We start from the raw sequence: 22,400 nt of genomic DNA, 5'->3' as shown, positions 1-22,400 counted from the left end.
TTTGGACCATTCCGATAAATAATAAAATAATAGGCCCATTTCGATAATTTTTGAAAAAAAGGGCTTTTATTTGTAAATTGTCCCAGACACACACTTTTATTTTATTTTATTTTGTTTAGTAGTTTTTAATAGAAACTTAATTTGTAACTATTACAAGTAAGTATAAAATAGTGTTAGCTTCTTTTTTTTTAATATTTTAATTTATAAAAACTATTTGATTTATTCTTTCATATTTAATTTTAAAATGAAATATTTAAAATTACTTTTAATGACCATATTTAATTTTACCTCTGCCTCTTAGAATTTGCAAAATAGTTGCTTGATACAATAACTCATGCAGATAATCATATATTATTACCCGGAGGCAGATGTTGTTTTCATGATACGTTTGCTCGTTCCTTCGAATCCTACGCAAGAAAGAGTCAGATTTGATGAGATAAACCATGGGAAAATTAAAGAAACTCTACTGCATGTCGTATAATGATGGATAATGGCCAAAGCAATTTTTTTTAAGAATAAAAGTAGAGAAGTTTGAAGAAAAATGTTCTAGGTTTTTAAAATATCATTATTCCTCGTCATCGTTTTTATTTTGCTCAATTAATTTTAACGGTGTGAATATTTCAAAATATATATGTACCACTTCTTCCTTTTTTTTATGAATTTTTTACAATTTTATTCTATTTTTAATTACTTTTATTCATTTTACTTATAAAAAATTTTAAAAATAAATAATTCTTTCATATATTTTTCAAATGATATTTCAACTATAAATATTATTAATTGAGTAAAATTAACATTTTCTATTACATTACCTTTATACAATTTTATCATTTAATTGATCTACATGTATTAAATATTTACTTTATAATTAAATTAAATCACTATTAATTATAAATTAATACTATGTAGAATAAACGTTTAAATTTAAATCTACATAAAGGAAAAAACAAACAGTGATCAAATTGAATGCAATTAAAATCAAATTAAATTAGTGATGAAATCGCACATGTGGTAAACTGAAAATGACCAAAAAGAGAGTTAAAACATCACTAAAAAAAGTGGCGGATTTGGGGGCCAAAAAACGTTGAAGCGCAGACACACACTTTTTATTTTATTTTATTTTGTTTAGAAGTTTTTAATAGAAACTTAATTTGTACTATTACAAATAAGTATAAAATAGTGTTAGCTTTTTTAAAAAATATTTTAATTTATAAAAGCTATTTGATTTATTCTTTCATATTTAATTTTAAAATGAAATATTTAAAATTACTTTTAATGACCATATATAGAAACTTATCTTTAAGAATTGAATTAAAACATACTTTAAAAATTGTGGCAAACTTTTATGATGGATATTATTTAAAAATATTTACTTGTTTTAAAAATACAAATTAAAAGTTAAATAAAAATATTTTTTAAATTTATTCTAATATCAATTATCATGTTTTTAAAACTTTTAATTTTATAATTATTTTGTTAACAAAACGTTGCAAATAATTATGACATAATTAAATAATTAAACATTTATTTTATTTTCACTTTCTCAACCATACTATTTTTGAAACATTATCAAATTTAAAAACAATATAATATATTTTAATTAATACACGACAGTAATGAAAATAATTTAAACTATTATATAACAAATAGATTATTTTAAAATAATAAATAAAGCAATTGATCTTTTATTTACTTAAAAATATTTTTTAAAAGTATTAGGACTTAGGAGTCGTAATAGTACTTATCCGGATATTCGCCCAAAAAATTCGTTGCCAGTTTTCCTGCCCGTGGCATTTTACTAATTTTCAGGATTTTTTTTATTTACAAATAAGGACACGAAGTGATCGTTAGACCTATGTGGCAATTAGAGAGACAACGTAAAGCCACATGGCAGAAAAGCCTCTATGAGCTGGCAAAATCCTAGCCGTCAATATTCGGATGATGTCATCGCACCGCTGATATTAAAAAGGAAACGCATGCCAAAGTGCAAGTAAAGCGTGGCAAACCGAATTCCTCACGAGCGCGCCACCGCCAAGCTCAACAATCCTTCCACATCAGCTTTAGATTTAATCGAACCACTAATAGTGTGCCACATTTGCTAGTTCCTTCCCTTCCAGGAAACTGAAACCGTTGAAGGCAACGTATATTCAATATATGAATGCATTCTTCCCAATCCATTCTTATATTTTCCAAGCTAAACGGGAATCGAAACCATCTGATTCACGCCATGGAGACCTCTGGCATTGTTTGCAAGACAGTTTCAAGGTTGCCGGCGGCTAGGGTTGATTTTAGCGGACGGTTTTCCAGGGAGTTGAATCATGGTGTTGGAGATTCCAGGGTTTCAGTTAGGCCGAGGATTAAATCTTGCAGGAGATTGAGTTGCCAGTTTTCTGATTTAGGGCATGTCCAGTATTATGTGTCACCGAGGGGTGGTGGTAGTGGCGATGCCACGAAGAAAGACAAGGGAAAGAGCTGTGAGATTAAACAGGTCAAGAAGAAGCTGAAGCTTCTCAAGCGATTGTCCAAGGACTTGTCCATGCTTCCTCAGATTGCTGATGGCGAGGATATTAGGATTGGATTGGCCGCTGAAGTTAAGGCCACGATGATTCATGTAAGATATTAATTTTCCGTCTTCTTTTTCTACTTCTGTTTTTTTGTGATTGCTTTGATCTGGTTCGTGCCGTGACAAAATGGTTTAATTGCTCTTTAATTAAACTAAGAAGCTTTCTTTGTATGAGAATTGTGAAAAATGAAAATTTGAAGTGGGATTTTTGTGATATATTGGATTAAAACCTCATATGTTGTTTTGTTCTTTCAGGAAGCAAGCGGTGTTTTGCTGGCCCAACTGCAAAAATTGAAATCAGAACAAAAGGAGTTGAAGAGAAAATTGAAAGAGGAACGAGCCAAGCTCAAAGCCACTTTTGGGAAATCAGAATCATCATCTTCCTCTGAATCAAGTGACAGCGAATGTGGGGAGGTAGTTGACATGAAAGCCCTGAGAAACAATGCTTTGAAACCTTCCCTAGAGTCAGAAACACCAATTGGCAATGCTTTGAAACGACCCGAAGAGATAGTTATAGAAGCTCCAACGGTGGCAGAGGAAGCAACATTAGCTAACTCGCTCATGGAACTAGAAAACTCAGATTCAAGCCCCCAAATTCGGATACGAGTTCCTCTTACTGGATTGGATGGTGAATGTTGCAGTTCAAATGGCTTCAAGGATGGGCAGAGCAACACCCTTGTGGAAGGGACATCAACCAAGAAGATTGAAGTTTGCATGGGTGGCAAGTGCAAGAAGATGGGAGCTGCGGCGTTGTTAGAAGAATTTGAAAGGAAGGTGGGTGCAGAAGGCACTGTTGTGGCGTGCAGATGCATGGGGAAGTGCAAGACCTCTCCAAATGTGAGGGTCTTGAACTCTCAAACGGAAACTACAACGAGAATCAATGAAGACTCTGTTAGACTTGGGATTAATCCTACATGCACGGGTGTTGGGTTGCAAGACATTGACCTCATCGTTGCAAATCTTTTGGGCAAGAACATAGATGATGAATGTCTGATGCTCTCTTCTTGAGTCTTCATTTTGTTTCATTCTTCGATTACGATCATGAATTTGTTAATAGTGTGAATAGGGGAAATATAGTGGATGAGCTATTGGCATGGATGAAACTACTTTAAATCTAGGCTCTAGCAGTCTAGGTGATAATGTAAAATGCTTTTATCTTTCACGTTTTAGAGTAATGTCGAATGCAGCTTGTGGTTTTTAGTTTGTTCTGCAAAATTTGTGCCAAAATTTCATCATTTCCCTTCTTTCCGCTCTCCTCCTCCTCGGTTTTCCAATCGCAGGTTCTAACATAAAATTTGGTAATGCATTACTACGGGTTTTGTACAGAAGTAGGTTAAAAAAAATTTTTAATATTGAAATACGTAGTCAGATAAATTATTTACCAAAATTAGTTATTTTTTGTAATGGCGCTTATCTCGAGTTATTTATTGTAATGGCGCTTATCTCAGAGGCGCCAATGAATATTTTATAATAATTTTTTTTGAATAAAATATTATTTTTTATTTTTTTAAAAATATTTAAATAGAAATACGGGTCAAAATACGGTCAACGGGTCGTATGGGTATTCAGGTGGCGCCTGTCAGATAGGCGCCATTAATTGAGCCTCAAAGAGAGGCGCCAATGGCCTTGGCAAGATCGCTTATTCACATTGTTGTCATTTGCAACGCAAAAGCAAAGATGGTGTTGTCCCTTCAACACCACAATTTTGGCCACTATAAGTAAATGGTCCCCAAGCCAAGCCCCTTGCATGAACGGTAGAGAGAAAAAAAAAGAGAGAAAGGAGAAGAAGAGAAGAAGAAGAAGAAAGAAAGAAAAATAGTAATGTTTTATTTTAGTAAATAATTTTGTTTATAATTTAAAGAGTTTAATGTTGGTTTAGACTCGATGACTTTGTAGTCTACTGATATATATAATATTGGTTTAGACTCGACGACTTTGTAGTCTACTGATATATTCATGCTATACCACTTAATGACAAATATGCATTCTTCCTTACTTTCAAATCTCTGGCCCACGAACAACTCCTTTGGATCAGAATATACGGTCATTCTGTGAACAAGTAGTATTTCAGGGTACTCCGAAAACTCTGCTGCCCGCGCCGCATCGGGGTCTATCTGAGACATGTGTGCCCCAGGATTATTGTGCATCACAATACGACGAATTTGGTTTCCAACTGAAGATGCGTTAACGTTTCCATCCTCATTCACGCCTTCGTCGTCAATATCATCCAGGACCTTGTCCACGTCGGGATCACTCTCACTATCAACTTCGTGATCAACAAGATCACTACTATAGTATACATCATCACCAACCACATCAGTCTCGGGTGCAGCATTAAGATCAATATCGATCTCGTGTATAGTTGATTGACTATCAACATACCATACCGGAACCACCATACACGGCGTTTGAACTCCATCTTCTTCACTTAATGGAGTGGGATCTTCATTTGCCTCCACACCGGCTAACTCAGCAAATAACTGAATCGATGCATTTTGGTTACTCTGAGTCCCACAATAAAGAGCGACCATTGTCTCCACGTCTTCATCATCTACAAGTTCTATTTCAGTAAATTTTATTGGATCTGTCGAAACTGGAAACTTGTAGAAAAGTTTTGATATCCTTCTCCCACAACGTCTATAAATTTTTTCACTAATTTTTCCTTCATATCCTCAAACAAGATATTTTTATTAAATCTCATTGTTACTTGTTTGCGACATTCAAAAATACATCCCACGGTTGTTGTCAAAATTTCTCCATCGAAATAAACGCATACAAAAAACTGATTCTCCATCTTCAATACTAGATCTGTTAAAAAAATTTCAAAATTCTTAAAATAGTTTCGAAATGCAAAAAATTTACATAAAATTTCTAATGCAAAATTTTTCATTCAGAAGCTAACAAAATTAATAACCTAACAAAATAACTTTTAAATAATAAAATTACTAACAAGACTCTGCATTCTATTTAAAAAGAAATAAACCAAAATACCTTATCATTCTTCTTGTTTGTATCATTCTTCTTGTTTTCCTTTCTTTTTTTCTTCTCCCTACCTTCTTATTTCCGTTCCTCTGCTAAAAATTATGTCTGTGTTTCGGGGGTATATAGAGGGAAAAAATAAGACCATTGGCGCCTCACAACATGACACAACTAGTGACGCTTGTCAGATAGGCACCACCATTGGCGCCTCTGAGATAGGCGCCACTACTTTGTATTATACCGGGTCATATACTGACCCGGGAAAAAATTAATGATGTTTTATTAAAAGAAAAAAACTTAATATATAATATTCATTGGCGCCTATCAGATAGGCACCATTAAAAAATTAATATAAAATAATCATTAGCGCCTCTCAGATAGGCGCCATTAAAAAAATAACCCATTTTGGTAAATAGTCTATCTGGCAACCTATTTCAGTATTAATTTTTTTTCAACCTATTTCTGTAAAAAAACCCCATTACTACCGATGAACATGCAACTAACCGATTCGCAGTGGCTATATAGATAAACATGCTATAATTTCACCAATTTAATGTTAAAAAGGATGTTAGCAGATTTGGGATTCGATTGTGGCTCACAAGGTTAAGAATTTCGTGTGGAGAGTTTGTCATAATCTTATTACTGCTAGGAACGTTGTTTCCAACATGATTCAGAATTGTTGGAACACATACTTTTTTCTCGATTTGAAGTTTAATTACAGAACAAGCCGAGAAGGCTTATCTAGTTTTAAGAAATGCTGGGGATGATGTTGCAAACCTTCTCGCCATGTTTGTCTCTATTGATATGAAGGTCTCTATTGGTATGAAAGAGCTTGTTTTGTTTGTGCGGTTGGCCTCTATGGAAGGCCAGAAACTGTTCTGTTTTTTAGAACATTCTCAGGAGGCTTTTTGAGTTGTGTGAACAGGGATCTCTTTGCCTCTTGTTGGGGCTGGAAGTGACTGCAAAGATTCACTAAATTGGCAAAATCTTCCTTCGCCTTTGATTGAAGCTTAATTGTGATGCATAATTTGATATTGCAGTGATTTGCAGGGACTATAATGGTGATAAGGTCCTTACACCTCTGCTGAAACCATTACAGTTCGTCAACTCTGCTCCTTGGCAAGTCAAAGAGGTTTGTAACGCCCCAAAATTTCTAATTTCGTTTTTGTGAAAATATTACACAAATATCTGTTAGTTTTAGTGGTTATGTGTTCTGGGAGTGTTTGGGAGGTCATAAGTTCAAACCTTCACTTAGGCAAATTTTAGTATTTTGAATGAATTAGGCTTTACTCTTGTTCAGTAGTTTTTTATTTGATTGTTAGGTAAATTATATCAGAATGGGTTTGTTGGTTTGGTGGTTAAATAGTGCGTTATTATGGTGGAAGTTTTGTGTTCGAATACCTATACAGGCAAGGATTTTTTTTTGCTTAGATTTCGGGATAGAGTTGTGTAATAGAGGGATTCTGAGTAGTGGAAGTGTAGTGAGAGTTAGGGGAAAAGATTAAGGGATTTTGGGGTTATCGAGATTTTATTTTATTTTTTTTCCCATAACCGAATTTTGACTTTCTTTTTTGAAAAAAAAATTCTGCTGTCTATTCTTCTCCCTCTCCTCTTGCCAAAATTCTCTAAGTTTTTTCATATTTCTCTTCTTTTTCTTCTTCTTGATTTTTACCTAATCCATTTATTTTCCTTCATTTTCGCACGCGGTTAGTGCTCGCTTAGTTTCGGTAAGTGTTTCTCTTTGTTTCTATCATGAATATCTTAACGACTGAAGTGATAATATTTTTTCTCTGCAGTTTGGGCGTAGGGGGAGGCTTGGACTGGTGAATTCAGTGTTCTCGTCTTAACAATAGTTAAACGGAGGGTTATCGTTGGTGGTAAGTTGGGTTTCGGTTCGTTCTTGGTTGTCAATTCACTTGTAAATCCATTACATTGATGTTGAGTATCTTGATTATAGGCTTTGGAGTGTTCGAGGACTGTTTTAGCATCAAACAAAATCAGGTGTGTACCCGAAACACAAAAAAAAAAAGATTCGGCGAAAAGCCGAAATTGCTTACTGTTTGGACAGCAGCAGTAGGCTAACTTTGAAAAATCGCCATAAATTGTGAAAATCGAATTAGAGGATGAATAAAATATTGAATTAAAACTTATTGAGTCTAGTTTCTCATAGAAGAAACGGTGTAAGTAATGGAATTATAAATCGTGAGGTATAATAAACTTTGTGAGACAAGATCAGAATGAATTCGGGTTCCCCTGTTCTGACTTTGAAAAATCATCAAAAATTGGAGAAAAATAATTAGGAGTTAAAATTCACATGTTTAAATTATTAATAAGTCTATTTTCAATAAAAAAAATGGAAACATCATCCAAATTTTGTACTAAGAGATAATTAATTTTTAGCAAAGAATGGATGAAGCTGTCAGACAGTAGAACAGGGTAATTTTGAAGATTTTACTGTACTTATTGGTTGAACCAAAAATTCTGAAAATTTTATAGTAGAAAGGTATTTGAGTCTAGTTTCAAAGACATCAAGCGGATCTTAATTCGGAATTCTGTAGCTCAAGATATAAATAATTTAGTAACAGTGACTCAAGTAGATAGCTTTGAAGGAACATATAAGTAAATAGTGAAAATATATGTGAATAATTAACTAGCATGTGTTACATTAAAAATGGATCACGTGACCAAAGCCAATTTGGGCCGAGTGAGCCACATGGGAATGTGAGCCCATTTTTCTAAAAAGTTCTGTAAGGTTGCACAGGTCGCCTAAGTTGACTGTGGACCTACTGTAGGGTCGGTAAAGCTTAGACCCCTATATGTGTGATCTGTCTGTCAGATTTTTATACCGAGCATGACTTATGATATCTGAATGTATGTACTATTAATTGCATAATGGCGTGACATATTTTGTATGTTGCATTGCATTAGGGTGGGTTCATGATATTTGGAGGAAGTGTCTGAAAAGCTATTAAGCCTGTTATCTGCAGCTGAGCTGCAACCTTCTGATTATGTGTTGCATTTCGGTACAGCATGGTGTGTAGGGATGGGTGAGTTGATTTAATCCACACATGGTGTGTAGGGTTGGACGGAGATGGTGTGTAGAGATTGGTGGGTAGGATTTTGATTTACTATATCTGCATTTTGTATCTGATATGGGCCAAGACCCTAATGTATTTCTGAGACTGTATCTGACTGAATTCTGTTGATTATCTGTATGCATGTTTTCCGTGGGGATTATATACTGAGTTTACGAAAACTCACCCTTTCTCTGTTTAATCTGTACAGGTAATCCCCAGACTTAACGAGTCGGTGCAGCGGAGGACTCGATGGTGGCCACACGTAAATTTTAGACTGTTTTCCGTTAATGCCTAGAATTTATTACTTATTTGGGGTTTTTGATGTATCTTCTGAATTATGGACTGGTTAGCTTTAAATTTGAGATTTTATACTGTTTTTTATGGATTTTTTTTAAACTGCAACTCCACAAAACACGGTTTTTTTTCTCTAAAAACTAAGGTTTTTCGTAACTAAAAACGATTTTCCCTAAATTAATTGGTTACAAAAGCTTCTGCTAAGAGACAAGTTTTAAAGCAAATCAACTAGTTTTTTTCGAATTAAATAAAAGTTAACTTACTGTAACGGTTTTTAAACTCGACAATCTTGTCTTCAAATCCCTTTCCATGTGACATCGTCAAATTCGGCCATAATGTCTAGACCGGGTTTGGGGTGTTACAAGGTTGGTCTCATATTATTGTGAAGTCTTGATTGTCTGCAGCTTATTCAAAGATTAAAGAAGCCAGTTTCTTGTAAAGATTGGAAAATATTGGGCTCTTGTTGTAATATTGTAGCGCCCACACCTTCCGACTTGCTCATTCTTTTGTCTAATGTAACCTGAGGCTTCATGCCGTTTTCATGAATAAAAAATGACAATGCTGTTGGGGGATAACGTATGAAGATGTGTTGATAAATGCTAAAGACGCTTGCTTTATGGAATTCATATCAGACAAGGATATACCGATTACACATACATATAAATTCAAAATATTGTGATACAATTAATTAACAATAAATTTCAGCTGAAAGCAGGTTTAACTGCTAAAAAATGCTGGATTCATTCATACATTTATTATTGCCGAACTATAAGGGATTGATACAAAGCCCTAGGCACCTGTCAGACTACATTTGCAAAAAGTTATTCCAAAACACTTTCGCGGTTCCAAGAAGCACATATAATAGCTACTTCTTACCTTCTCTTTCCCAATCATTTTTGGTTCTTTAAAAACTGTGTGATGTCGCAAGCATCAGAAAACTGGCAAAGCACGTACGTTATTCCATGGAAAGCTGCTCCAACCTTTATGACTGCCTGACAAGCGCAAATAGAAGAAATCAAGGTACATAATCTTATGGATTAGAATAAATTTCATACAAATTGAAAAGGCACATTAAGTTATATCTAGCATGAAATCAACTGTCCCAAGCCCCTTTTTGCCTCTCCTTTCCACCTCCCGTGAATATAGGTTCCCTGAATTATTAATGCATCAGTATGAGCAGTAAACTACTAAGTTTTTAGAAATGTCATTCACACATATATATTCTCTGGTTACTAATATTAACCTAATTCCAGTCTTCCATTAGTATTGCGATACAAACAAAAAAAGAAAGCAGAGAAAAGATCCAAGAGGAATAGGCAGGTTACGACATTTCACATGCAATTTCATCATGGTGCAATTAAATGAGAATCAGAATACTTCCACAGGCATAGAGATATTGAAGAAATATTGGTTTTTCCTAGTAATAGATTCAGGAGCATAAGACTTTCTACAGGAACACAATTAATAATAACAAGAAACACTAACTCGGTCTTAGGTTTCAACATTATATATGTTCTCATTAAAGGTAAAGAGCAACGATGATTAGCTTTAAGCAGACAAGTAACACTGCTTAACAGAAAATGCCACAAAAGCAATCCAACATTGAACAAATTAAGTCATAGAAATTACCTCTTCATTCCTTAAAAAGCATTTTGCAAGTTTTCCCATCCTCGACTAACTGATTAATAGCATCCCTTAACTTCTCATAATCCTCCAATGTATTATAAACTTGATGAGAAATTCTCACATATCCCGTAATAAATCCATCCTTATCTCTAACACCCTCTTCCCCATCCTTTGGAACCTGATGAAAGATTGGAACTTCAACCTCATAACAATCCCGCAAATGTGACCTCAACTTCAAAGCATCCTTCTCACTATTAAGGCACAACCTCGACGGCAAACCAACCATAATCATTGCAGCAGACATCTCCGGGGGAGACCCTAAATTTGTCCCCCATGATTCAACCAACATCTTCCCCATCTTCACCACTTGATCATGGTTCCTCTTCATTATCCCCTCAATCCCTCCTTCAAACCTGTTAACAAACTCCAAAACTGCAGGAACAACTAACTGAGAACTGTAATCCCTAGTCCCAGTCCAGGAGCTTTCAATAGGCAACCCATTTCCATACTCGTGAGAAACAACAGGGTGATGCAAATCAGACGATGTAGTCGATTTATTACAGTATAAAAATGCCACAGAAGGCGGGCAAAAGAACCATTTATGTAAATTGCTAACATAAAAATCAGCTCCAACTTCTTTGACATCCACTTTCACGCTCCCAATAGCGTGAGCCGCGTCTACGAAAACCTGCTCTATTCCTTCCGCTCTACAAATCCTAACTAACTCTTTTAACGGAATAACAACCGATGGCATTGATGTAATATGATCGATAATCGCTAACCTTATCCTTCTACCGTTGGATTTTCCTTCGTCGATCGATTTTTTGAGTTCGGATATGATTTCCTCCTCTGAATTTACCGGGAATGGAAGCCGTACCTCAATGACCGAGCCGCCGGCCCGGGTGACGTACGCTTGGATTGATTTTTTAACGGCTTCATACGCGCAGTGGAGCATCAAAACAGTGTCATTTTTCTGGAACTTCCCTTCGGCGAAACTGCGGCCGATCCGTTGGAGCACGATGGCCGCAGCGGTTGTGGCGTTATCGACGAGGGAGACCTCGTCGACGTGGTCGGCGTTGATGAGGTCCTTTATAATTTTCCGCGAAGCCGTTATTCCGTCACGAAGGGAATTAAAGTAAAAGGCATCAGGTTGACGGAGGAACTGTAGCTGCCAATGGCGTTGGGCAGCAAGAACCGAACCGGGACAGCTACCGAAACTCCCGTTGTTGATGCGTGCGACACGTGGGTGGTGGTGAGAGAACTCGTCTCGGATATCCGACTCAGTAATGAACTGAGATGAAATTTTGGGTTTCTTGGAGCTGCGGTGAGTCGACTCACCGTTTCTAGGGTCATCGTGCTGCATCGGCGGAGATAGGGAGCAAATGGAAGCAAATAAAAGGAAATTAGGGTTTTGTCGTGAAAATGGGCATGATTTTAAGAACTCGACAGTCGACAGCTACCAAACAGTGGTACTAAGTGAGTGCCTTTTCTTGGTTTTATTTGGTATTTTATTTACAATAAAAGGTTACCGTATTCGTTTCCAGGGCAAGGCTGGGACCGATGATAATCGAATAGGTAACGTTGATGCAAGCAATACGTCTTCGTTTCTTTTCCTCTAAACAATTTGGGGAATATGCAAGTCCAGGGGTCATGAACTTGACACGTAGGAATATGGAAGCGGCGTCGTTTCAATGAAGAACACGTCACACTGTTTGCTGTCAACAGCGGTCGACCAATCAAAAGAAGCGATCGAGCCAGCAGTGCAAAATGAACCATTACCGTGGGTTGAAATGGGAGATCAATGACAATGGCAACGGGCTCTGTTTCTGGTGCTCCCTTCGCTTGACCTTAAGCGCCGAAATCCCAACAAGAGACGGAGAAGAAAGAGAGAGTTAGATCAAGAAGAGTCAAACGTAGCTAGGGTTCCAACTCCTTGATAATTCAAATAAAACACTCTTCTTTCTTTCTTATCCCGTCTCGTATCAGGTTGGGATTTTCTTAATTTTTTATTATATTCACAAAACCTAAATTTAATCTCATTTCTTTTTCGATTTTGGATTTTAGATTGGACTTCGGAAGAAGGGATTGTATTGAATCTCGAATTGAGGTGAAGATAGGGAGTTAAGTGATCAAATTCCCCCTTTTTTTTTATCCTGTAAGGTTAATTGTGGTGAGTTTTTGGGGCATTATTGAATCTTAATTGATCTCTTGAATTGGGTTTCCTTCAAAATCCAATCTTGTTCTTTGTTTGTTTATGGAGTTTTAAGGTTTTCTTTCGGCTTTTGCCGGTGAACATTGCGTTGAAGTTCTTCGCAAACGCTTTAATCCTGCACCTTTGATCCTCTTCCAAGAGCTGGAATTTGATCGGCATTATATTCAATTAAGGGAAACTTTCAATTGCAATGGCTACTCCGCCACAAGCTTCCCCTGGATACTCTAGAACAATTACTCCTCAGATGGATTCTCTTTCGTCTAAACCTGATCAAAGTGCAATGTCTCCTGCTCCTCCCACAATCTCCTCTGGGGCACCTAGGTTTCCTCCGCCAATTTCACAACAAGATCAGATCCCTTCCCCTTCAATAAAATTACCCACTATGCTATCACCAGCAAATGGAGTCAAAACTGGAAGCTCTGTTCCCCATTTGAGTACTCCCCCTGGCCCCCCTGTATTTGCATCACCAGTCCGGCCTGCTGCTGTGCCTTTCCGAACCTCTCCTGCAACTCCTCAGCCAGTTGCTTTCTCATCAGCTTCGTCTTTGCCCACATCTTCTCCTCCATATTTTTCAAATGGGTCGGTTGAGCTGCAACAGCAACTTCCCAGTGCTATAGAGGAACCTGTGCCTGATGGAAAGTCACCATGTGTTTTATTCTCGGCTCATAAGGTATCTTTCTTTCCTTGTGGGATGAAATGTAAAGCTGAAATATTTTTATTGGTCTTATGGCGAGTTTTTTATGTTTTTTCTATCAAAGTCTTGAATATCTTTTTCAGAATTTTATGATTATGTACATATTATCAAATTTTACATCCTATTGATCTTTGCAGTTATATGCACTATTTCTATCCAAAATTTATTTATCCCTATTTTGTGGACCAGGTGTTGAAACACAAGAAACAAGCAAACGTACCTAGCTTAGGTTTTGGAGTACTGGTTTCTCCTGGGAGGGACACTTCACCAGGTCCCCAAGTGATACAACGTGATCCTCATCGATGCCATGATTGTGGAGCTTATTCGAATTTATACTCCAACATACTAATTGGCTCAGGCCAATGGCAGTGTGTAATTTGCGGGAATCTAAATGGAAGCGAAGGTGAATACATAGCATTGAGCAAGGAAGAGCTTCGTAATTTTCCTGAGTTGTCATCACCTTTGGTTGATTTCATTCAAACAGGGAATAAGAGGCCAAGTTTTGTTCCGGTTACTGATTCAAGAACTTCTGCACCAGTTGTTCTTGTCATAGATGAATGTTTAGATGAGCAACACCTTCAGTATTTACAGAGCTCCCTGCATGCATTCGTTGATTCACTGCCACCAACAACTAGAATTGGAATCATTTTGTATGGTCGTGCAGTATCAGTCTATGACTTCTCAGAGGAATCCATTGCATCTGCTGAAGTGATTCCAGGTGGAGCTTCACCAACTCAGGAGGCTTTGAAAGCATTGATTTATGGGACAGGTATATCCTTGTCCCCAATGCATGCTTCAAAAGAGGTGGCACACCTGATATTCTCCTCTTTGAGGCCTTACAAGTTGAATGTTCCAGAAGCATCAAGAGATAGGTGCTTAGGTACTGCAGTTGAGGTTGCTCTAGCTATTATTCAAGGTCCATCTGCAGATTTTTCACGAGGTGTCGTTAAAAGGCCAGGTGTTAACAGCAGAATCATTGTGTGTGCTGGTGGACCAAATACATATGGCCCTGGATCTGTCCCTCATTCTTATACTCACCCTAATTATCCTCATAAGGAAAAGACTGCAATAAAATGGATGGAGCATCTTGGTCGTGAGGCTCATCAACAGAACACAGTCATAGACATTCTCTGTGCTGGAACTTGCCCTGTAAGGGTTCCTGTGCTGCAGCCTCTTGCAAAAGCTTCAGGAGGTGCTTTTGTTCTCCATGATGATTTTGGTGAAGCCTTTGGTATGAACTTACAAAGGGCATCAGCCAGGGCTGCTGGTTCCCATGGTTTGTTGGAGATTCGCTGTTCTGATGATATTCTTGTTACTCAGGTTGTGGGTCCTGGTGAAGAGGCACATATAGAAAACCATGAAACCTTTAAGAATGATCTTTCTCTCTGTATTCGAATGCTGAGTGTCGAAGAAACACAATGCTTCTCCATATCAATGGAAAATAGACATGACATCAAGAGTGATTTCGTTTTTTTCCAGTTTGCCATTCAGTACTCAAATGTTTATCAAGCTGATATAACTAGAGTGATTACTATCAGGTTGCCAACTGTTGATAGTGTTCCAGAATATCTTCAATGTGTTGAAGATGAGGTGGCTGCCGTCCTAATTGCCAAGAGGACCCTCTTGGGAGCAAAAAGTCATTCTGATGCAATTGATATGCGTACAACAATAGATGAAAGAGTAAAAGACATTGCTTTAAAATTTGGCTCTCAAGTGCCGAAGTCAAAGCTTCGTCGGTTCCCAAAGGAAATCTCTCTACTACCAGAGTTTCTATTCCATCTTAGGAGGGGTCCATTGTTGGGAAATATAGTTGGTCATGAGGATGAGAGATCTGTACTGCGGAATTTGTTTTTGAATGCATCCTTTGATCTTTCACTTCGCATGGTTGCCCCTCGCTGTCTGATGCATCGGGAAGGAGGTACTTTTGAAGAATTGCCAGCTTATGATCTTGTCATGCAGTCTGATACAGCAGTTGTTCTAGACCATGGTACAGATGTCTTCATTTGGTTGGTATGTAAATTAAACCATCTTTTAGTTTTGGCTTGTATATCTGCTATAGCTGCTTCTGTGTTGTTCATCTTTGACCATAGAGCCTGGCATTCCTGTTTGTGCTATGTGGTTCAATTCTCACATTGTGATTGAATAGGAGACCCAAAAATTTACATAGTCTGGATGTTCCTATGCCACTCACGAACAACCATCGTGCCTGGTTATTATTCAGAATTGTATTTCTTTCTGTTAATATCAGGCCACGGTGGAAAAGTGATGATGGCCTGATGTAGGGGGAACACGGTAAGAAAGGCTTGGAAGTGAGAAGCTATGCATGATTTGCTAAATGCACAAAGTGAATATGATTGTAGTTACGTCATCCATCTAACATGTTTTTATCATATTCACTTTTTAAGTTATATGTATACATACCCTGTGATATATGACCCTTGGATGAATTCATTTCCCTTTTCACTCTTCTACTTGTATGTGTTATCTTGGTCTGTTTTGAGGGAGAGATTGATGGATTGCTATGCTTGAATTGTATTTAGAAACTATATTTATTTATTTCCGTGACAATATTGAACATCTTCCTGCCAACTGCTGGGTCAGGGTGCTGAACTTGCAGCAGATGAAGGAAGAAGTGCTGCAGCTGTGGCAGCTTGTAAAACATTGGCAGAAGAGCTTACAGAGTTACGATTTCCAGCTCCTCGCATCCTTGCATTCAAGGTTCTTTTTCTTTTAAATTGCCCCAACCTTCTATTAACTGTGCATTGTCACGGTTTTTTTTTTAGCTATCAGAAAGAAAAGAACCTAATGATGTGGTTTGTCGCAGGAGGGAAGCTCTCAGGCTCGATATTTCGTTTCTCGGCTGATACCAGCACACAAGGATCCTCCTTATGAGCAGGTAAGAGGAAAATGGGAAAGCCTTTTTGCTTTTGGTCATAATAGGCCTATATCTATGTCTCTGTATTTTATTGACAATGGGTATTCAGAAAACAATTAACAATGGCGTGATACGTATGCAGGAGGCAAGATTTCCACAGCTTCGAACCTTGACAACAGAACAGCGGACAAAACTGAAAAGCAGTTTTATTCATTTTGATGATCCTAGCATCTGTGAATGGATTCGGAGTTTGAAAGTGGTGCCACCAGAACCAATCTAGGAGATATTTTACCTTTTTTCGCCAAAAGGGGAGTCCCAGAGAGTTGCATCCAACTATCATTTATTGGGATTTCTACTTCTTTTTGTTCTTCTCCTTGTGAGGGGATTGTAAATGTAACTCATTCATGTTTTCTTTTTTCGCTTCTTTTTATTAATTATTATTATTTTCTTTTCTTGCTCTCTCTTTGATAAAAATTTCACCCTCATTTAAGCTTCAAATAAACAGCTATACTTAATAGAAACTACAAAGTTTTTAACATTTTTCACTTTCTTTGCTTAAAATACTTTGGTAGAGAGCAATAGTTTCACTTTACTGCTACCCTCCTGTTTTGGCTGTGTCCTATTCCCCAATTTAATTTTTAAAAAAATATTTTTTCATATATGTAGAAAATCATATTTCTATATTTATGTTTAAAAATATTTCCGAATACAATTGCTTAGGTTTTGTGTTGTAATTTTTCAAACAAACAACAGATCTCAATCATGTGAGGCTTTTCTGCTGGTTTCTCGTAGATATCAATTTCTACATTTTAAATCCCTGTCATTACCATAGGGGCCATAACAACATAGAATTAAAATAAAATAATAATAATAGACAGCTCTTTCCTTCCATTCTGACTGCAAAAAAAAAAAAAAAAAACTGGCAAGTCATTGAACTTGAAGCAGAGCCCTTTGATTGGGTTCGTCACCATCAAGAATTTCCTCCATGATTTGATTGATAGCACTTCCTCGAGCCTATAGTTTAAAAGACAAATATATCAGCACATAGTTAAAAACACCCTAGGGTTAAAAAACAATCAGCAAATTCGAGATCCTAACCTTTACTCCAATTGCAACAGCTGTTTTTAGCTTTACAAGCTCACCCAATCTTAAGGACCCCTTTTTATCATCTTTAACAATGATCAATGGTACCTTTCTTGATTTAGCCAACGTTGGCAGGTGCTTCGTCAGCCACTTTGGGTTGCAATCAGCAGCTAACAATATAGCCTACAAACGCAACAAACATACCCCAAGTCTCGAGCTACTTACAGCAAACGTACAAGCAATAAAAAACTAACCCTAGCTGCTTGTTAAAACATGGGTAAAACCAGGATAGCTAACCTGAAGTCTAACAAAAGGTGATTGGGCAGTGCTCCCCTCGTCAATAATGGCTGCCATCCGTTCAAGTACACGTGTTACGTCATTAACACCGATTGCAAATTGTTGCTAAATGCCACAAATAGTATAATCAGACAATAATAAAACCACAAGGTTAATCGAATAAAATGAGTACAGCATTGGCTAAGACATCAAACCTTAAGCCACACTTTTTCAGGCAAGGAGTTTCCAGCCAGCGCTCTGGCTGACTCTATCCCTCTGTTCATTGAAATAACATAATAAAATTTAACTACCAAAAACAACAAGTAGTTGAATTGAAAAAAAAGGGTATTTGTTAATCAAAGCTAATTGTTTCGAATTATTTACCTTCGGATTGATTTAAGCACGTGAATGAGCCGTTCTCCTTCATAGCAACTTTCAGGACCCGAAGAAAAATAAAAAAGTAAGAAATCAAAAGACAGTTTTTATAAAATCTAATGAAATTAAAAGAGACATACTCTTGCTGTTGAGGAAGGGCGCCATCCTGAATGTTGTTTTTGGCGGCCTTGTTTCTAGGCGGCATGTTTCTTGTTTGCAGAGTTCGCTCGCTACCTGTTCGACGAAAAGTTCGTAAGAAATCTATTTAGAGACGAAGAGAAAGGCATTAGAACATTGGGTCATTGAGCTTTATGGGTATTATGGTCCTAAAATTGGCCAATTTATATAGTTATCAAGTTAATAGGCCCATGGCTAGTTCCAATCTTGCATGGCTATAACATTTTTAAAAACATATTCATTCCTTCTAAAAAGAAAACTAAACCAAATCCAATGATCCAAAAAAGGGAAAAGTTTAGGCTTATTATCCAAAGAGATGGAAAAAATAGAGGTAAGCAATGATATGAGCAAAATGTGACCGGTTTAAATATACTACAATGTAGTCTTTCAAATTTTAAAATCTCGTCTTTTATATTTTAATTTAAAGGACGTTGAGTATTTATATTTTTATTTAAAATTTTAGTCACTCCATTTAATTCTGTCATTAAAGTTAACGATGTTAAAAGTAAAATAATTTTTAACCCTCAATAATTATATTTTTATCAATTTAGTCCTTTTACTTTAAAAGTACATAAAAGTTTTAAAATATTTTTTCATACTTTAAATAAAATTAATAAAATTAAAAATATATGATTTTTATAAAATTAAAAAAATGGTTTTAAAAAATATAAATATAAATAAAAATAAAAATTTCAAATTTCAAATTTCAATGTTATCTAAATCGGACTAAACCAACCAGTTTGATGGGAAACCGGTTGGGTATCGGTCCAATGAGAGGTAAAAAAATTAGTTGATTTGCGAACCGATACAGATTGGTTGAATCAAGCGAAAAATCGGTTGAACCAATTTTGAATTGGTCTAACAAATTAGTTCTAAGCGACCGGCCCAATCAGTTCAAAGCAAATAAATTGTTAAAAATTATAAAGATCGGTTCAATTGTCAGATCAACTATGCTTCAGTCCAATTCAACTAGTCTATATCGATTCATAGGTCTATCGAATTTTAAAAATTTTAAACTTTTTTAGCCCTCGACATTTATAGTTTTTTTTGTCAATTTGGTCCATACCCTTTAAAAGTATGCAAATTTTTTAGGTAAACTACCTAGCTAATCACCCAACTTTTTGGGTGTTTTCATTTTAGTCATGTTGACACCATTTTTTGGATGAAAACGGGGTCGACTTAGGTTTTGAAAATGAAAACGAAAAAAGGGAGTCGCCACCAATCCTTTTTGATAAGGTGTGATCGGGTCACCTTGAAAAGTGGTTGTTTTTAATAAATGATTTGATTTTATTAAAACAACGGTTTTGGTCCACGAAATTCAGAAAAACAAGTTCGGGAGTCGGTTACGCACGAGGAAGGATTAGCACCCTCGATACGCCCAAAATTGGTACCTAGTTGATTAATTAATGTCTTAATGTCGAAAATTAAGAACTTGGAAAAATTTAAAATACGATCCTTATATTAAAAAGAAAATTTTTGGGAAAAGTAGCATATTTCACGTTATTGGAGAAAGAGAATCATATTCAGTAAGTTAGAATACAATATCTCGTATTCCCGATACCCAAATGAAAAAATGCTTATTTAAAAGATATTTAACTATCTTGGATTAAAAAGGATCACGACCAGTAAATTAGGACACGATCCTTTATAAATCCCGAGATCATTTAAAACTTGAGTTTTGAAAAGATTCATGCATTTAGATTTATCAAGAAAATCGAAACCCAGTAAGTTAGGACACGCTTTTCTCGAATCCAAACACGAAATGCCATTTAAAAATTTGTTATATCGAGTAAAATAAAACACAAAATCATAGTGAAAGCAAATTACATTTTTATGCATGGCAAAACCATAATGAATATGAAAGTATAAAAGCGATACGAGCAATAGCAATCAATATAAACGGTTAAACTTACAAAATAATAAAATATAAAAAACGAATACAATTTAAACATTCATTCAAAATAATAACGAAAATGAAATAAATAAATAATCAATACACTTAAATATAAAAAGATATACATGGACATAAACTAAAATATGTGTATACATAAATTAACAAAATGTATAAAGTATATTTTAATATATAAAAGAAACAATAAATATGTATATATAAAAATATGTACATATATATAGGTGTATAAAACTATGGAATATGAAAATAATGAAATACATATAAAAGTAAGTACATATATATGTTGAAAAATAAAAGAAAGTATGTATGTACAAATTAAAGTTTAAAAATAATGAAAATATACATATGTATACAAATAAATACGTTAATTTATATACATGTTAGAAAATATATTGAAAATGTATATATATATTTATGTAAATTAAGATATGCAAAAATATGTATGTACGTGCATATAAAATATATATACTTATAAAAATAAAAGGATATGTATGTATATAAATTAATAATAATATGTATGTATATACGGATTTATAAAAAGGGTATGTTTTAAACTATAAAGATTATATATAAATATGTATATATTTAGGAAAATGAAAATATGTATATAGATATATAGATATGTGCATAAGTTGTAAAATATATAAACTATATAAGTATATATATATATATATATATATGTTATAAAACAATGTATGTATATCACAAAAATATATGTATGTACATATATGTACCGAAAATTTAAATAAAATAAATACAAACAAATAGGTAATAATAATAATAATAATAATAATAATAATAATAATAATAATAATAATAATAGGACTAAATCAAAACGGAAACGAAATCTCAGGGCTGAAATCAAAAATGAAATAGAGTAAAGGATTAAAATGTGAGGCGCGCGAAAAGGGAAGGACTGAAAAGGGAAATATTCCCTAGTCCTAGAGTGCAACGTTTCAACGCGAAGGACCATACATGGTCAAAGGACCTGATTGCAACGGAATCAAAATTTGCAGCCCAAATCTAAAAGAAATAAAGGGTCGTATTGCATCTCAACGCAAGATGGAGGGATTAAATGCGTAAATTACCCATTAGGGCAAAGCATGCGCAGATCCCCCATCAGACGGCACCGTTTCAATCAACATAAAGCTAAGAAATTTACTGCTTTCTGCAGTTTCATTTTGCTGCAAAGAACACAAATAAAAAATAAAAATAAAAGGGAGAATCCCTTTTCTGCTGGGGTTCTAAGGCTAGAAGCCCCGCCGCCGTAGCGCCTCCCCACCGCCCGGTGGCCGGAGCCCTGCGAGGGCGTCTCCCACCAGCGCTTTGGAGCGCGTTCAGAGACCAAGGCTCCGAAACGGGGAAACGAGGGGAAACGGAAAGCCTCTGCCCCTTCCTAAACTCGCGTCCGACGACGGCGAAGGGCCGACGGCGACGACGGCTTCAGGGGCCGATTCAGGTGAGTCTTTTCTTTTCTCTTTTTTGATTTTTTTAATTACTTTAAAATAGATTTGCAAAGAAAAAAATAAAACAAAATAAGATAAAATAAAAAACAAGAAGAAATAGTAAGGATTCAACCTTTTAAAATTTCTATATCGCTTTTGATTTCTGATGTGGGTTTTTACAAAGAAAAATCCCCCCAAAATACAGTGATGAAGCCCCCCCTTTTACATTGTTTTTCAAGGCTTATAAAGCCGAAAATCAACCCATTCTCTGCCCCTTTTGCTGCTTCTATTCCCCTTTTTTATGTTGCTTGCAGGTACTTGACGAAGGCAGAGGCGTGGCTTGCCGTTTTGGTGCTAGGCGGTGGCTAGGGTGTCAGGTAAGCCTCGGGACGAGGCGCGGATGGTACGCCCGAGGGAGTAGCGCACATGGGCAGTAGGGCTACGGCGCGAAAGGGCAGGGAACCCTAGGGTTCCCTGTGCTGTTTAGTTTTTTGGGCCCCAATGGGCCGTTTTAAATTTTGGGCCTTGGGCTATTGGGTATTTGTTTTTGTAATTGGGCCTCGGGTTAATATTTTTGGCACTAGGCCCGGGTAAAATTGGGTCTGTACAAGTCACTCAGATTAAAAAACTTTCAAATCGGTAACTGTCGCTACAATAGTTTATTGTTTTGGTCACCTATCCATTTTCTCACTAACGAAGCCTAATGTGATATGACACATAATGTCCATATAACTAGTCCCGTAGGCTGATATTTTCCATGTAATTATATAAATATTTTAAATCCATTCTCTTCTTTCCTTTTCACCATAATG

At 36.0% G+C, this 22,400-nt stretch overlaps 4 protein-coding genes and 1 long non-coding RNA gene across 10 annotated transcripts; 3 read left to right on the top strand and 2 right to left on the bottom strand.

The window, feature by feature from the left end:
* Nucleotides 1–2,164: 2,164 nt before the first annotated feature.
* Nucleotides 2,165–3,778, top strand: LOC105802894 (diacylglycerol O-acyltransferase 3). The gene is made up of 2 exons (XM_012634801.2): nucleotides 2,165–2,611; nucleotides 2,819–3,778. The coding sequence occupies exons 1-2, from the start codon at nucleotides 2,228–2,230 to the stop codon at nucleotides 3,569–3,571; spliced, it is 1,137 nt and encodes a 378-aa protein (XP_012490255.2). The 5' UTR covers nucleotides 2,165–2,227; the 3' UTR covers nucleotides 3,572–3,778.
* A 5,763-nt stretch (nucleotides 3,779–9,541) lies between these two features.
* Nucleotides 9,542–12,056, bottom strand: LOC105802893 (L-cysteine desulfhydrase). 4 transcript variants are annotated; one of them, XR_001136323.2, is made up of 3 exons: nucleotides 10,543–12,056; nucleotides 9,984–10,064; nucleotides 9,542–9,905 (listed from the first exon to the last, which is right to left on the bottom strand). XR_001136323.2 is itself a non-coding variant. In XM_052623508.1 (2 exons), exon 1 carries the CDS (start codon nucleotides 11,900–11,902, stop codon nucleotides 10,547–10,549), a length of 1,356 nt encoding a protein of 451 aa, XP_052479468.1. In that variant the 5' UTR covers nucleotides 11,903–12,056; the 3' UTR covers nucleotides 9,542–9,901; nucleotides 10,543–10,546. The 4 variants fall into 4 exon arrangements, 2 of the variants coding, with proteins under 2 accessions (XP_052479468.1, XP_012490254.1); XR_008190857.1 differs by having other exon boundaries at nucleotides 9,542–9,901; XM_052623508.1 differs by lacking the exon at nucleotides 9,984–10,064 and having other exon boundaries at nucleotides 9,542–9,901.
* Nucleotides 12,057–12,322: 266 nt separating this feature from the next.
* LOC105802890 (protein transport protein SEC23) lies at nucleotides 12,323–16,772 on the top strand. 3 transcript variants are annotated; one of them, XM_012634798.2, is made up of 7 exons: nucleotides 12,323–12,525; nucleotides 12,604–12,709; nucleotides 12,807–13,421; nucleotides 13,635–15,455; nucleotides 16,047–16,163; nucleotides 16,270–16,341; nucleotides 16,463–16,772. In XM_012634798.2, the coding sequence occupies exons 3-7, from the start codon at nucleotides 12,942–12,944 to the stop codon at nucleotides 16,598–16,600; spliced, it is 2,628 nt and encodes an 875-aa protein (XP_012490252.1). In that variant the 5' UTR covers nucleotides 12,323–12,525; nucleotides 12,604–12,709; nucleotides 12,807–12,941; the 3' UTR covers nucleotides 16,601–16,772. The 3 variants fall into 3 exon arrangements, with proteins under 3 accessions (XP_012490252.1, XP_012490251.1, XP_012490250.1); XM_012634797.2 differs by having other exon boundaries at nucleotides 12,800–13,421; XM_012634796.2 differs by having other exon boundaries at nucleotides 12,323–13,421.
* Nucleotides 16,773–17,054: 282 nt separating this feature from the next.
* LOC105802895 (uncharacterized) lies at nucleotides 17,055–21,261 on the bottom strand. The gene is made up of 7 exons (XM_012634803.2): nucleotides 21,232–21,261; nucleotides 18,195–18,288; nucleotides 18,064–18,111; nucleotides 17,895–17,955; nucleotides 17,701–17,805; nucleotides 17,419–17,586; nucleotides 17,055–17,334 (listed from the first exon to the last, which is right to left on the bottom strand). Exons 1-7 carry the CDS (start codon nucleotides 21,233–21,235, stop codon nucleotides 17,248–17,250), a joined length of 567 nt encoding a protein of 188 aa, XP_012490257.2. The 5' UTR covers nucleotides 21,236–21,261; the 3' UTR covers nucleotides 17,055–17,247.
* LOC105802896 (uncharacterized) lies at nucleotides 21,187–22,262 on the top strand. Its single transcript, XR_001136324.2, has 2 exons — nucleotides 21,187–21,602; nucleotides 21,903–22,262. It is a non-coding gene; the product is annotated as an uncharacterized LOC105802896 (long non-coding RNA).
* Nucleotides 22,263–22,400: the final 138 nt, after the last annotated feature.

The sequence above is a fragment of the Gossypium raimondii genome, chromosome 11 (assembly GCF_025698545.1).
Source record: "Gossypium raimondii isolate GPD5lz chromosome 11, ASM2569854v1, whole genome shotgun sequence".
Classification (NCBI taxonomy): Eukaryota; Viridiplantae; Streptophyta; class Magnoliopsida; order Malvales; family Malvaceae; genus Gossypium; species Gossypium raimondii.
Note: the sequence above shows the minus strand (reverse complement) of the source record. Positions and strands in the feature narration are given on the sequence as shown.